This window comes from Sphaeramia orbicularis, chromosome 8 (genome assembly GCF_902148855.1).
Source record: "Sphaeramia orbicularis chromosome 8, fSphaOr1.1, whole genome shotgun sequence".
NCBI lineage: Eukaryota > Metazoa > Chordata > Actinopteri > Kurtiformes > Apogonidae > Sphaeramia > Sphaeramia orbicularis.
In genome coordinates this window covers 7,782,667-7,798,611 of record NC_043964.1, presented here as the reverse complement: position 1 = coordinate 7,798,611, position 15,945 = coordinate 7,782,667, and the positions used below count along the sequence as shown (strand labels likewise).

Sequence of the window (15,945 nt, the reverse complement as noted above, 5' to 3'; positions counted from 1 at the left end):
TGTTTCAGGGTAAAGGACAGATGTGTACATTCTAGACTTTTCCGGAATTTTTCGGACGCTGCAGTTAAACCATAAATCAGTCACAGCCTGTTTGTGTGAAGGTCTTTTTTATTTTATTCAATTTTATTTGACATCAAACAATGAGCAGAAAAGTAACTGATGGAAGAAAAGTGAAAAAGACGCTTTCTTTAATGGTGAAGGACATGAAAACGCCGTCTCCTCGGGTTATTAACGCGTGAAAAAAACAAACTCTGTCCTCCAGCCTTCGATTAAACCATTAAAAAAAAAAAAAAAAAAAAACTTAAACTGAGTGATGCCTCAGAAGGAAAACGTACGAAAAACAAAATCAAAGCTACGTCTGCGGTCGCTACGTCTCTATGTTCAACCGTCCGTCGCTAGCGTTCGATCCCTGCCGATGCCTTAGTCCTTTATTATTAGACTCTGTTTATCGTCATATTTACACAATAGACTCTATTTACACCGACGACAGCAGCGGCTTCGTGCAAAACGTCGGGAAAAACTGAAAAACAAACCCGCCGATCCCCAACGGACCCACAAAACAAACGCAGCCGAGGTTTTTTCGAAACCACGAAATCCGTTCAGTCCGATTAAAGCCGACACTTCAGGCCCAAAACTAAACGGGTTTTCCGAAAAATAAACCGACGATCGTGTTTTTAATGACAAAACAGCAAAAGAAACATTTGCGTAAAAGAAATGTATCTATTAAAGGCTGTAACTAATAAACAAACACGACTCATATTTCTATTGTTAAAGCGTCGACTTTAGGCTCTGACGTCGGAAAAGAATCTGAAAAATGACATGAAAACCATAGATTAGGCGTTCGGGTTCATTTAATCATGTGGGACGTTTTAACTCCGATGATGACGTCTGGTTCCAGATAAAGGATGCTGAATCATTCTCCTTGTATTCATATTTAACTGGTCCATGTGTGTCCATCAGTCTGTGGGCCCGTTGAATTCAGGTGTTTCTTTTCTAACAGGGGTCTGGGATCCAAAATGATAATGACCAATATCAGAATAGAGCTTTATATTATGGGATAGATATCCTATTGATTATTAATATTGATGTTTCTGTGTCCAATCCTCATGAACAGGACATCTGACAGCTGGAGACATGTGTCCACATATTTATGTCCATTTAGTTTAGAAACATCAATATTTCAATGTAGTTTAATGGGAGTGAAAAATTATAATCAGTAAAATGAAAATAAGCCTCAAAATGAACAAAAGAGCATCATAATGAGCAAAATACACCAGAAAATTTACAATAAACGCAACAAAATGAACAAAATACACGACAAAATAAACAACTGTGGGCAAAAAAAATGTGTAAGATGAACAAAATAAGCAACAAAACTAATAAAAAAACAATCAAATGGAACAAAATGAAAAATATTTTAGAAATTAAGTAACAACTAGCTAATGCTATTTTCAATGCTAGCTGGTTTCAAGCTAACGAAAAAGTTTTGTCGACATCCAACTATGCTGTTTCTAATTTTAAGTTGAAGTAAAATCATCTTAATTTTCTGATTTTGTAACAGTTCATGTGTAGGTTTTCTTTTTTTCAGTCAAATCTGTGTGAATGTTTGAGACAAAATAAACAAAAAGCTAAATTAGCTAATGTTAGCTGATATTAGCGAATGTGAGTAGATGGTTCGATGTGGTACAAAATTATTTACAGTCAGAAAAATATTTGATAAATTTAGGGGAAGAACATTTAAAATCAGTTGTGGATAAAATAAGAATGTTGATATAAATTCAGTCCAAACCATCTGAGTCATTTTAGAAACAAAGGTAAGAATTCAACCCAAACGAACCAATGCACTGGTATCTATCCCATAATATAAAACTCTATTCTGACATTAGTCATTATTGTTTTGGATCCCAGACCCATTAGAAAAGAAACACCTGGATTCAACGGGTCCACAGACTGATGAACACATATGGACCAGTTAAATATGAATATGAGGAGAACGATGTGTGTTTGTGATGCTTTCATTTTATTCTTGGTTGTGTTCATTTTCTTCATTTCCTCTAATAGTTTTTCTGTAAAACTGCAGCTGTATTTTTTATTCAGTGTCAGTTTTTCTTCGACTGATTCTTTTTAAACTGGTCGACGTCAGCGAAGCCTCGATAAACTCGACTCCAACGGATACGAATGCTTCGCGACTTTATTCAAAGTGTTGAACGTGAATAAATCCACCTGGAACAAAACAACGGCTCCATCAGAAACAGGGGGGTCAAGCCCCGCCCCCAGAGTCCAGCCCCGTCCATGAGGACACGGACCATCAGTTCAGTTCAGGGTCCACATTCAGACCAAAATGATCTAAAGGACAAGAACCACCATAACCTCCAAAAAAAAAAAAAAAATTTAAAAATTAAAATAAAAAATAAAAAAATCACACACTTTTACTGTTTTAGTGGGAAAAAAAAGTCCAATTACATGAAAATATTTACATTTATAAACTATCCTTTAACAAACGTGAAGAATCTGAACAAATATGAACAACATTTGTAGAACTCAGTGGAACTGGACTGATACAGTTCTAATATTCTGTAAATAATGCACTGGTTCTTCTTTTTAAAGGACGTGTGGTAGATGTTTCCATTGTGTAACTGGACTTTTCCTCCTGAACTCACAGAACCGTTTGGACCGGTCCTTATTTCATACTAACAGAACCGTTTGTGTTCCTTCTTATTTCTAGATTCTTCTGTTCCTTTTGATCCTTTTGGCTGAATGTGAAACCTGAACGTACTGGGGTCACAGGTCAGGTGACTGTCTGCGTCCCGCTCCTCTGTTCATAAGCTGGTCTGTGTTTGTCTCCAGTGTGATGCGTTCACTGTCAATTCAACGTGCCGCTGCTTTTGCCAGTTTTAATTAGCGATCTGGAAAAAACGAGGCGTTTAGAGTTTGAAGGACGAACCGATTTGATAATAAACAACGTTAAAGTAGTTGAGTCTGAACTAAAGCTGTGATTTAGTGAAAACCCGTCGGAGCAGAACTCAGCGCCGACGCCGTTTCCGTCTCTACCTACGATGGAAGGTCAGTTTGCGGCGACGCGTTAACGCTCTGAACACGACGAACATAAACCGTTAGCGTTGCCCGGGTAACGCCTCCTGGGATTCAGTCCCGCTTCTCCAAGCCGAAGCTTTGTCCCGACGCCTTAAATGCTTCCAACGTGGCTCTAAAGGGTTTGATGTGTTCGGGCAGAACCGGGGATCCAACCTGTGACGGACCAATCAGAGCCTGAGGGCCACCTGTAGGACCGCCCCCTCCTCCAGGCGCCGTCTGTCCATCTGCTCCTCACCGACCCTCCCACCCGCTCCTGAAAACAAAAACAGCAGAGTCAGGTCCAGGTGCATTATGGGCTGTTACGGTCACCGTGGTTACGTCTGGTTCTGGTGTGGTACCGCTGACCACAACTAGATGGTACTGGGTCCAGTAGATTTAAACCAAACCATCAGGACCAGGTACAGCATTTATAATCAGCTCTGAATATTCACTGTTTACTGGTGGACATCTGGACCAGGACCTGGATCGTCCTAGACCTGGACTGTCCTAGACCTGGAGCAGGACCAGATTACTTTAACCACAATAGACCTTTGTTTTTTTTAACTGAACCAATAATTAAGTATGTGAACCAATGTTGGCGTTAATCACTGACATATGATGGGAGCAAAAAAAAAAACTAATACAGTTTATATGTCGAATATTGGAAAAAAAGACAGTTTTTTGCATCAAAAATCATGGTTATAATCTAACTTTTACCAACAGGAAGTGGAAAGTGTGTTTAATATGTTCACCTGTACAATGGGGGGGTTAAAGTGTGTTTAATATGTTCACCTGGACACCAGAGGGTCAATGCTGCCCACTCACCTGTAGTTTTGGGTTCAGGCCACGGCTGAGACTGGGTGGCGGGGAGGGATGAGGGGCGGGGTCACTCTGAGGCAAAGGGAACCTCCGGAGGGGGGGGTTTGACGGTGACGGGCTGGGACGTCCGGCGGGGGGGTGACGGCTTGGGCTGGGCCTGCTGCTGGACCGTGTCGTAGTAGGTCACGCCCCCGTAGGTCACCTGGGACTGACCCTGGACCTACACAGACCAGACCCATCAGAACCGGCCCAAGACCAGACCTGGACCCACAGTCGGTCACAGACCAGAACCATCAGAACCGGCCCAGGACCAGACCTGGACCCACAGTCTGAAACACCCTCAGAGGCTGAAGCCAATGTCTCAGATTCTGTTTCCATCTCATTACATCTTTAAATTAAAACCAGTCACTTTGAAAAAAATCCAACTAATGCTGCCTTCAGATGCCATGGGAATTACAGGAAATACTAGTTACAACCTGAAAAATTGCACTTGAATGCCCTCTCATAACATATTTTCCACTGGAGAACTGGGAGAAGAATTAGATCCATGAGATGAAAATGACCTTTGACCTTTTCAACATGGCAAAGAGCAACGATGCATTAAAGGCCAATGATAAATAATGGATTTATCAATGTTCTGCTGCTGTTAACGGTTCATTTAGCACATTTAGAGTACACACAATTATAAAAAACAAAACAAAAAATACTGTATCAGATAAATTCACCATAAATTGTGTTTCAGACATTTTTCATTTCATTAGGGCAATAAAAGCACTTGAACACAACACAATGGTAATTCAGAATTCCCTCATGGAAAGGCTCATCTTTCCGACAGCACCTGAAGGCAGCATGAATGAATGAGACCCTACCTGTGGGTTGGGGTACATGGCCGGGTAGGGGAAGGTCATGACCCCTGGAGGAGGGTAGAATGGGGGTGGCAGCAGCTGCTGGGGTTGCCCTGGTGACAGGGAGACGGGCGGGCCTCCGTACAGGGCGGGGTTAGTGATGGGGGCACCCGATTGGTGAGGGTGGAGACCTGGGGAGACGTCAGAGACAAATAAACAAACAGGGTGGGGTTTGCAGATGTTTACAAATGTTCTGGACACAACGGGCTGGTTCCGTTCAGGAACCGAACAGAACCGGTCCAGGTTTGATCAAACCCACTGTAAGTGGAAATAAACACATGTAAGACATTTTAAAGGCTTCATCCACTGACCAGGGTGTGGGATGTGCATCTCCGGCTGGACCAGCATGCCTTGGGGTGGGATGGGGGCGGGGCCATCCCCATGGGTGTAGATTGGTCCCTGATACGACACTGGGACAGAGACAGAGCTGTTAACAGAGGATCTGAGGAGTCAGGATTCATTTAGTGAGTTTAACAGAGGGTTCCTTCAGTGACAGGGACCCCTGGTGGTCAACATAGGAAGTACAACAGGTCACAGGTTGGACTGGGCGCCGTTTCCATGTCATCGACTGTTTAATGGATCAGATTCTGTTTTAATAATGACTTCAATACCAGACAGGACCTGTGGATAAACCCGGGCTCTTACTGGGTTCGTAGTAGTGTCCCTCCATCACCCCCAGGTGCATGGGTGGAGCCGGCTCAGGGACCGCCCTCTGCCGCTGGGACGAGTAGCGTTTGGCCCGGTTGGAGCCGACGCCCATCTCGTCCATACTGGAGAACTGTGGCGGTCCTCCAGGGATGTGCATGGTGTTGGTGAGGCCTGTGGACACACAAACCACAGGACATTTAGAACAGTTCCACAGCCCGCTACAGCGCCGCCACAGCCCGCTACAGCGCCACGACCACCACAAAATATCCAACACATCTAAACCAATACCGGTATTTCAATGTGAGTTGATGTGTTTATCAATAAAAATGCACAGGTTCCACATTTAGAAATGAGTGTTTTCCACCTTAAACATACAAACATTATTCTTCTACTGTGTCAAATATAACACATCATAGACGTTGAGTTCATTCATCTTCGGTTCCTGCATTAGATCAAATTAAATCCTCATGAATGCGGTTCTTCTTCAAATGAAAACTACTGTTCTGGAAAAATCTGTTCATGTACAACCAGAACCTATCAAATGGTCCCTGATAATACGTGATCTGGTCTTTGTTCTGGTCTTCGATCTGGTCCAAGGTTTCAGGTCCAGACTGTGGACCTGTACTCACCTCTGATCTCAGACCGGATGTACGAGGTCGGGTTCTGGTTCCAGTTCTGCCCTGACAGACTGAGTCGAGCCAGGTCCTGGTCCATATCCGACAGCGCCGCCCCTCCTCCTCCAGTCTGACTCGGTCCGTCTCCTCCACCGGTCCAGCCCTTACCCCCCACGCCCCCAGGAGATGAGGCCCCGCCCCCAGCCCCTCCCTCCTCCACCGATGGCTGTTTGCTGCCCAAGTCCGCGGGCCGAGAGCGAGTCCTGCGAACCAGAGAGTACGACTTACGCTCCACTGGTCGCTCTGTGGGCGGGGACACTTCTCGATTGTACACCGCTGATGACTGCGGGGTGGGGTCGGAGGGGGAGCCAGACACCGGTCTGTCCACGCTCCCTTTGTGTTCCTGCTGCTGCCGCCGTGGCGACACAGACTGATACCCTGCCGGCTGCGGAGACACCGCCACTGCCGCCAACCCCAGCTCCTGGTCTCCGGCGCCACCCGGGTGGACCAGGGTATCCTCAGAGACCGCAGAGGGAGCTCCACGCCCCCCACCACGCCCACCTCTGCTGACCACGCCCCTGTCTCCGGGTGGCTCCGGTGGAGCCTTCGGACCCGGCTGCCGCTCTCTGGGATGGACATGGGTCGGGTTGGGTTCGCTACTGCGGAACTGGGTCTGAGGTGGGAGGTGGGTGTGGTTCTGGTGGGACGGTCGACTGCGGGACGGGGGCGGGTCTGGAGGGGGTGGTACCACGCTGAGCAGAGGGGAGGGGGACGGAGGACGGGGACGAGGAAGAGGGGTGGATGGATGAAGGAGGTGGAGCTCCAGATCGGTTCAGCCCGCCCCCTCCGCTCTGCCAGGATCGAAGCGGGCGCTCTCCTCCATCCCTCCAGCGTTTGTCTCGGCTTGGAGACACATTTTGTCTAAAAAGAAAAGACAACAGTTACCGTCACGTCCATGTTCAGTTTGAAGTGGTTATTTGATAAAAGTCGAACCGCGGCAGCTCAGTCCTCGTCATAACTGACTGATTTAATCAGATTTCCTATCGGTTCTTTAACTGATTTCCCTGCGTTTTCCGAGCGGTCAGTGAACTCACCGTGGCCTCCTCTGTCTGAACGGCCGTTCTCCGTGACCGCCGCCGTTGCGGATGTCGTAGCCGTAGATGGCGATCAGCTCCTCACGGCTCTTGGGGGCCTGTTCTTCTTCTCTGAACTTGTCATGTTCCCAGCGTCCTTCGTCCTTCCACAGCTTCCTGTTCCGTCCTTTCGGTCTGACAGATGCCAACACAGAGAAGACACCAGGTTATCGTCGGCTCTGGTTGTGATGATGTAACTGATATAAACAATGGTTTTCGGATCTGGTGTGTGGTGATGCATACCTCTCCTCCTCCTGGGCGTGGCCTCTCACGTCATGTTCAAAGAACAGACCTTTTCTGGGAATGTAGGCAGGGTTTTTTCGGTCCTCATCATCGTCCAGCTGTTGACCCGGTTTCCCTCCCGCCTTGGTCTCCGGGTCATCGGTCGACTCCTGTATGAGATCAGAATCTGCTCAGTGTCTGTACTTTACTTGTTACATCTCACAGATTCATCTCCAAACAGCTGATCTGATGATGTCGCTTCCTGTCTCACCTGTCCGTCTCCACTCTGTCTCTCTCCTGCTGAGTTACCCTTCTCCTCAGGTTTACTCTCGTCTTTACTTCGTCGTCCTACGTCTGCCGCCTCCTCTTCCTCTTCTTCATCCTCCTCCTCTCCCTGTGTCGGCCCGCCAGCTGCGGTGGGTTTGGCGTCGCCGGCGGCTGCAGGAGTATCTTCGTTATTGTACGGCTCCGCCTCCTCCTCCTCTACTCCCTGATGGAACAAACACAGTTTAACAGCAGATCCAACAGAAACCCTGGTCCTGGACCCACCAGGACCTGAAACTCCCACAACCTTAAAGCTACAAACACAGATATATGTGGTCAAACAGACGAAGATTAAATAAAGATACAAAGACATTAGTGGTGATGACGTCATGACAACCAGATAAATGTGAAACGACAGAAAATCACACAGAAATATGATATAATAGGAAATAACTGTCAGTATTTCTGTGCTTTCTGGATTGTGATCAGGGGCCTCATGCACAAAGGTTGTGTACCCACAAAAACGTGGCGTACGCCCTTTTCCACACTCACGTTCAGATGTACAGAGTGACATGACCGTGGAAATGTGTGGTGCTCCACTCCAATTTCATAGCTGGCGTACGCACGTTTCTAGTGCTTCTGAACCACTGGCGACACTTAAGAGTTGATACTGAGAAACTGATAATGTGACAAAGGTCATTCCTCCGATTGATGTGCACATCAGAGATACACAGATGAACAATGGACACACCGGCACGTCATCCTACTGCCAGAGCAGCACACCCCCCCCCACCAGAACCAGACCCTGGACCTATCAAAGCCAATCCTGCCATCCAAACAGGATGTCATTTCAACCACATGAGAGAAGGACAAAGAATTCACTTGTTGATAAATGCATTTAATGTAGTATTAATGTCTGTGGGAACATTTATAAATGCGTCCAGGCGCTCATTGACGCCGCAGATTGTTGTCACGATGTTCTCTTGTGATGTCGATCAGCAAGGGTGAGGACACGGCCGAGGATGGGCATCAGCAGCTGGCTGTTGGACCCATGGTCTGTGACACGAGGCTGGGACTGGTTCTCATCGTCTTCTGTCTCATTGTCTTTTGGGAAATAATAAATTGAGTGATTAAACACAAGTCAAAGTCTTTGATTTCCTCTTTGATATCATGGCATGATTACACATGAACCTTTATCTTGTCTGGCTGTGATCAGACTATTGTATGATCCGTAGAATGAACTAATGTGTGAGTTACACAAATACTAAATATATATTTACCTTGGGGGGTGATCCGCGTTGCCCGGTGAGACTAGTGTCACCCACAGTATCGTCGACTCTGCTCAAATGGGCTGAGTTCATCCTCTTTTCTCCTTCCACCTGTTTTGGCCTCCGCTTTGCGTCCACCCTGACGTCCTCATCTGATCATGCAGAGTGGGGAATCCCACCTGCAGACCCTGTTTATACTAATTTGCATATTTAAATGTGGGCGTGGAGAGGGAGGAGTCAGGTACTCCACAATATGCGGTCAATTCCGCGCTGATTGGGATGTATAAAGGAAATGTGCTTGGATTCAGGCGTACGCACAGTTTTGTTCATCTGGAGTTTTTGTGCGTATGGACTTTTCTGGATTGAAGCATACACCTGGTTTCAGTATGAAATCCATGAAAGTCTTTGTACATGAAGCCCCAGGTCAATATTTGGACACAAATAAGAGGAAGACGTCCCGTAGACGTGTTCAGTGATAATAAAGTGTCCTTTTACACAGAATATGAGTCTGGATTTGAACAGAAGGATGAACCGATGACAGGGTCCAACAGATGATGTCATTAAAAACTCTAAATACAGCTACCATTCACCCTCCAGTATCTGCGTGAGCGTATTAACGTGTGGAGAACATCGAGCTCCTGGGCATCCACATGTCCTCAGACCTGTCCTCAGACCTGGTGAAGAAGACCCAACAGCGGCTCTTCTTCCTCAGGACACTGAGGCCAGCTGGACTCTGAACTTCCACAAAGCCCTGGCCCGGGTGGGGACAACAGCTCAGGGGATCGTGGACTGTCGACTACCAGAACTAGATGCTGGTTGTGTCCAAAAGGACGCCAGGCACACTGCAACGGACCCCTCCCACCCGAGCAGTGTACTGTTTGTACCGCTTCATTCTGGGAAACAGTACAAAACCATAAAATCTAACACCACCAGACTCAGAAACAGCTTTTCCCCCAGAGCTGTTAAAGCCATCACACCCCCTAGAGTCACACATCCCCCCCACCCCCAATCCAACTGTGTCCTGCACTGAGCAGAACTCTTTTCATTTGCACATTACTACCTTCTCGCACACAGCTGCATCCTAATGGCACCGGACTAGACAGACTGTATTTGACATTTCTTTTTATATACACTGTACATAGTCTCAATACACTCATTCATCAGTGTTTTTGTATTGATGTACTTAATGAGTGTTTTTATGTTTTCTTTTTTGTTTTTTATTTTTATCTAGCCGAGAAGTACCTCTACGAAAAATGTGGTTGTGTGCACATAATGACAATAAACATTCTTGAATCTTGAATACTATTAAAGGTCATATTATTTTTTTTACAATTTGTTTTTGGTCTGAATTCAACAGTTGTTCATTTTTACATGGTTTTTTTGAAATTTTGATCCATCCACTAAAACCACCCCATAATAAACAGTGTTAAATTCCTACACTAACACCCTTCAACCAAGTGAGTACAAAATACACACCGACACATTTAACATAGAACCAAAAATAATAATTAATACAAATTATATGGAGAATATTGAGGAAAAAAAGAGAAAAAAAGTTTAAGTTTTTTGCATCAATAAATATGGTTTGTTCAAACTCTAGAACTAGACTTTCCCATGTCATTACACTGATCTGACAGATGTACATGTCACGTCAGTACATTTTCTGTAATAACACGACTGTGACTTTGATAAAACCAGGTTCGGATTGAAGTGGAACAGGTTCAGGTTCTTTACCTCTGAATGCGACCCGTTCTCCTCTGGGTCTGCGCTGTCGTAGTCGGACAGGACGGCTGGACAACGGACAGAAAAGAAGACAACTGGTGTTTCACACAAACCTCAGTATCAGGTGAAAACAACCAGAGGCCATCAGGACAAAATCAGGTCTTACCTTCTCCTACTCCATCTTCACTCTCCTGCAAAGATGGAAACGAAAGGAAAAATCACAAACTGAGCTTTAAAACACAAAAGCAAAGGTATGATGACGGTAAAGGTACGGCAACGACTGCAGAGGTACGACGACTGCAGAGGTACGACGACAGCAAAAGTACGACAACGACTGCAGAGGTACGACGACAGCAAAGGTATGACGATGACTGCAGAGGTGCGGTGATGACTGCAGAGGTACAGTGATGGCAAAGGTACGGTGACGACTGCAGAGGTACGGCGATGACTGCAGAGGTACAGTGACAGCAATGGTACGGCGACGACTGCAGAGGTACAACTGCAGAGGTACGGCGACGGCAAAGATATGACGACTGCAGAGGTATGGCGACGACTGCAGAGGTACAACGATGGCAAAGATACGACGACTGCAGAGGTACTGTAACAACTGAAGAGGTACAGCGATGACAAAGATACAGCGATGACAAAGATACGACGACGACTGCAGAGGTACAACGATGGCAAAGATACGACGACGACTGCAGAGGTACAACGATGGCAAAGATACAATGACGACTGCAGAGGTACAACGATGGCAAAGATACGATGACGACTGCAGAGGTACAACGATGGCAAAGATACTACGACAACTGCAGAGGTACAGCGACAACAAAGATACAACAAATGCAGAGGTAAGACGACGACTGCATAGGTAGGGCGACAACTGCAGAGGGATGACGACAACTGCACAAGTACGACGACCGCAAACGTACAACGACTGCAGAGGTATGCTGATGGCAAAGGTATGACGACTGCAGATGTACAACGGTGACTGCGGATCCAAAACAAACATCCTGATCTTTGTTTTTACCTCAGATGACAATTAACAGCTTTTGTCTTACAACTATCATTAAAACGTGACTAACTGTAATAAACAGACCCATGCTCTAAATGTGCTGTAAACAAAACAAATCCAAATGTTTGAATGTGAACATGCACCATTCAGAAACAGGCCTAAATCTCAGCAGGTGCAGTTTACACAACACACCTGTCAAAGTCAGAATCAAGTGGAATAATTATGCGAGTAAGTTTTAATCTGAACCTGCTCTAATGTGGATCAGATGACGAAACGCATCCAAAACTGGTGCTGTTATAATAAAACACATCAGAGGTGAGTCTGGGATAAATCGGAACATTTCAAAGCAGAGTCTGTTCACAGCAGGAAACATGTGAAACCAACCGTTATTAGTTGGATATTTATTTCAGATGAACAGACTCTTATGACACAATAAAACCAGTGTCACAACTAAACAGTGCATTCATTATCTGGGACGGTACTGGAGGGTTCTCACTACAGCACCGACCAGGGTTCCTACACATTAGAACTTTCTAAATTCCAGACTTTCTCCAGACCCTAATTTCCAGACGTCTTGGTAAAAAAAAATTCCAACCAGTCTTTATATTTGGATTTATGAGGCAGTCGTCAGAATTTCCGTCGACCCATTCTGAGTTCTGCCAACGATCATCCGAGGCATGTTGAATATGTTGCTCACCAACCAACAGCGTGTAGATGTTACCTGTCCGCCAAAGCAGCAGTGAAACTTGGCGACACCTGGGCAGGGCTTAAAACGGGTTTGAGGAGGATAAGAGCAGAAGGCGGGGCATTCAACTTGTCAATCTGTTGTTTTTAGCCATTTTATGCTGTCTTATTGTATGCAAGTTTTATCCTCTGTTCGTTCATTGTATCGTACTGATGTGCCTCTTGGTCAGGTCTCCCTCGAAAAGAAGAGGTTTTATCTCAAGGGACTTCCTGGTTAAATAAAGGTGAAATAAATCTGCCCAAATGTTTTCTGGGACACGTAGCCGACTGTATGTGCTCTCATACAAACATTTTAGCTGCGCAAGCAAGAGCCTTATAAGAACAGATCAATCAATTTTTTTTTTTTTTTTTTTGATATTCATAATTTTATGTTTTTGAAAATAGAACAGTCTGGGAAACAGGAATATTTTTTCCATACATTTGTTTCCATTTTCCATACTTTTCCAGATCTGAAAATTTATAAAATCAAATTCCATACCTTTCCATACTTGCGTAGGAACCCTGACCGATACTGGACCCACTGGGACTTGAGTTCAAATAATCAGTGGAATTTGGAGTTGATCCATGACTGACAGAGTGTGAGTTCACACGCACCAGCAGTGGTTTAGTCTGTGTTTAACGTCTGTCTTAAATATTAGGGTAAGAACTAGGGGCGTGTATTGGTAAGAATCTAGCAATACGATACAAATCACAATACTAGGATCACAATACAATATATCATGATGCTGTTAAAAGGCAATTTTTTGTTTGTTTCGTTTTTTAAAATGATTATTTCCTTGAAGAATTGAATTACACCAGAAATGTGCACAAATACTAAACACATTTTTATTGGATCAGAACAGGATCTAATGCTATATCACAAAATGTTCCTGTGTTAAAACTTAAATTATGCTTTACAGACATTACAGTTTAAGATCCTGTTCAAATGTTCATATTCTATTAGTTCAGAACTAACATCAGAACATTATTTTTGTGCAAACCCAACAAAGGAACCAACATTATTTAATGAAAGAGTGATAAATAAGAATAAATAAAATATAACGGAAAAAAAGAGCCTCCACAATATCTGCATTTGAATAAATACCAAAAATATTGATACCGTACTTTTTAATATCGATACAGTATTGTGAAATGAAATATCGTGAAATATTGCAGAACCGATATTTTCTTACACCCCTAGTAAAAACCTGAAACTATGCAGAAGTTCAGACTAGTTTCTATTAAACATGAGCCACATCTGACAGTTTATTCAAATACAAGGGTGTCAAACATACGGCCCAAAGGAAAAAGTCCAACCCCTCTCACAGGATGAAATTGTGAAATGAAAAAAGTTACACTGAAAATATGAACAATCATGTTAGTTCAGGTTCCACATTAAGACTGATATGATCTAAAGTGGAACAGAACCAGTAAAATAAGAACAGAATAACGTACAAATAATGACAAAGACAAAAGTTTTTCTTTTAGTTTAAAAAAGTGCAATTACATGAAAATATTTACATTTACAAACTGTCCATTAACAAAAAGAAAAAAAAAAAAGAATAACCTGAACAAAATGAACTGTCTTCATATAAATCAGTGTAATTGGACCAATATTCTGACTGGTATTAAATGTTTGCATTTGTAGATCCACTGGGATCTGGATGTTAGAATGAACATGTATTAATGATAAACTGAGACTGAATATTGGTTAAATTACACTGATTTGTATGAAGACATTTCAGGTCCATGTTATTCACATTTTTAAGAGAACAGTTTGTAACTTAACTGTTTTCACTGAAAAACAGAGAAGTTTGGAGTTGACATTCTAATAATTATTATTTTACTGGTCTGAATGAGGAACCTGAACTAACATGAGTTTGACAGCCCTGGTTTACTAGTTCTATGAACATTATTGATAGTTTTGTGAACATTATTGATGGGTTTATGAACATTGCCGATACTTTTATGTAGATATTGATAGTTTTATGAACATTATTGATAGTTTTGTGAACATTACTGATAGTTTTATGAACATTACTGATAGTTTTATGAACGTTATTGATAGTTTTAATGAACATTACTGATAGTTTTATGAACATTATTGATAGTTTTGTGAACATTATTGATAGTTTTATGAACATTACTGATAGTTTTATGAACATTATTGACAGTTTTATGAACATTATTGACAGTTTTGTGAACATTACTGATAGTTTTGTGAACATTACTGATAGTTTTATGAACATTACTGACAGTTTTATGAACATTATTGACAGTTTTATGAACATTATTGACAGTTTTATGAACGTTACTGATAGTTTTGTGAACATTACTGATAGTTTTACTGAAGATGACCAGGCTCTTCAGACTCGTCCTCTGATCCGGTTTGGGGGACATGGGTTCCTCCTACTAGACCACTAAACACATCCAGGTCCGGTTCTGTGCCTGTACAGGGTCTAACTGTTCTGGTTTAGCGGGTCCCCGTCGACCCCCCTCCGGGTTTCAGTCCTGATCCGGGTCACGGTCGTGTCCGGTGACCCTGCTCCCTCTGGCGCCTTTTCGTCTCGTCTTCACAACAGGGACCCGGATCTGACTCAGACCCGGTCCGACCGGAACACATAGAACCAGTTACTTTACGACAACTCGACGGGTATTAAACATTAATGGAGTTTAACGGTTGATATTTAACAGGTTAGACGGACACCGAACGGTTCTCCGCCTGGTACCGAATCTTCATCAGCTCCCGAATATTCCTCCGTGTAGATTAATAACCGCTAACGGCCCGACGGGAATCATGAAACCGCTGGGCAGCGTCGGTCCCCGGGCTTTTGCCTCCGCTCCCCGCCGGCAGACAGAGCCCTGAGCACGGGGAGCTAACGTTAGCTCCCTCCCGCAGTTAGCTACTCACACACTCGGACTCCACGTCGCTCTTGGCCTCGGTCCGGCCCACCGCGGCCTCCGCTGGCTCCGGGTCTCTGCCCCGGCTTTTAGTCGCCGGGGATCCGGACCTCCCGCTGTCCGAACCAGAACCGGACTCGTCGTCGTCCTCGCTGTCCTGGGACGCGCGCCTCCTCCTTCGCCGCCGGTCCGCCATCTTAGGACTGGAATGGTTGGAACCGGAAAGACGTAACGCCTTGTGGGTAATCGAGTTCTTCTTCACTGAGGCTGTGGCGCATCGTTCCACTCGAGCGCCATCTACAGTTTTATCTTTTTACCCCCATGTTAATCTTCTGTTTTAATGTTTTATTTTATTCATGTATTTTTTATTTGCATATTAATAAACATATTTTTAATACTAATGTAAATATGCCGGAGTTAGCATAAATAAAGCATGATAAATAATATATGTAGTTCTTTGACAGGTTTTAACAAAAACAAATACATTTCAACACAAATACAGTTCAAAGTACAGTGAAGTCACAATAATATGGTCTAAAGTACATGTTTTTTTAAAGTGCTGTCTTCATACGTGTGGCTTTTGTTTTCTTCCAGTTGATCTTCTAGTTTTTGTTCTGAGGAGCCTCGTTAATAAATGTT

The 15,945-nt window shown here is 44.0% G+C and overlaps 1 protein-coding gene across 1 annotated transcript; it reads right to left on the bottom strand.

The window, feature by feature from the left end:
- Window positions 1-1,852: 1,852 nt before the first annotated feature.
- Window positions 1,853-15,510, bottom strand: casc3 (casc3 exon junction complex subunit). Its single transcript, XM_030140793.1, is given in 13 exon segments — window positions 1,853-3,346; window positions 3,898-4,111; window positions 4,761-4,927; window positions 5,108-5,206; window positions 5,442-5,615; window positions 6,074-6,788; window positions 6,790-6,979; window positions 7,153-7,326; window positions 7,435-7,583; window positions 7,685-7,903; window positions 10,680-10,735; window positions 10,834-10,858; window positions 15,317-15,510. Coding segments are annotated over 12 exon segments (2,307 nt in total). The 5' UTR covers window positions 15,503-15,510; the 3' UTR covers window positions 1,853-3,346; window positions 3,898-3,958.
- Window positions 15,511-15,945: the final 435 nt, after the last annotated feature.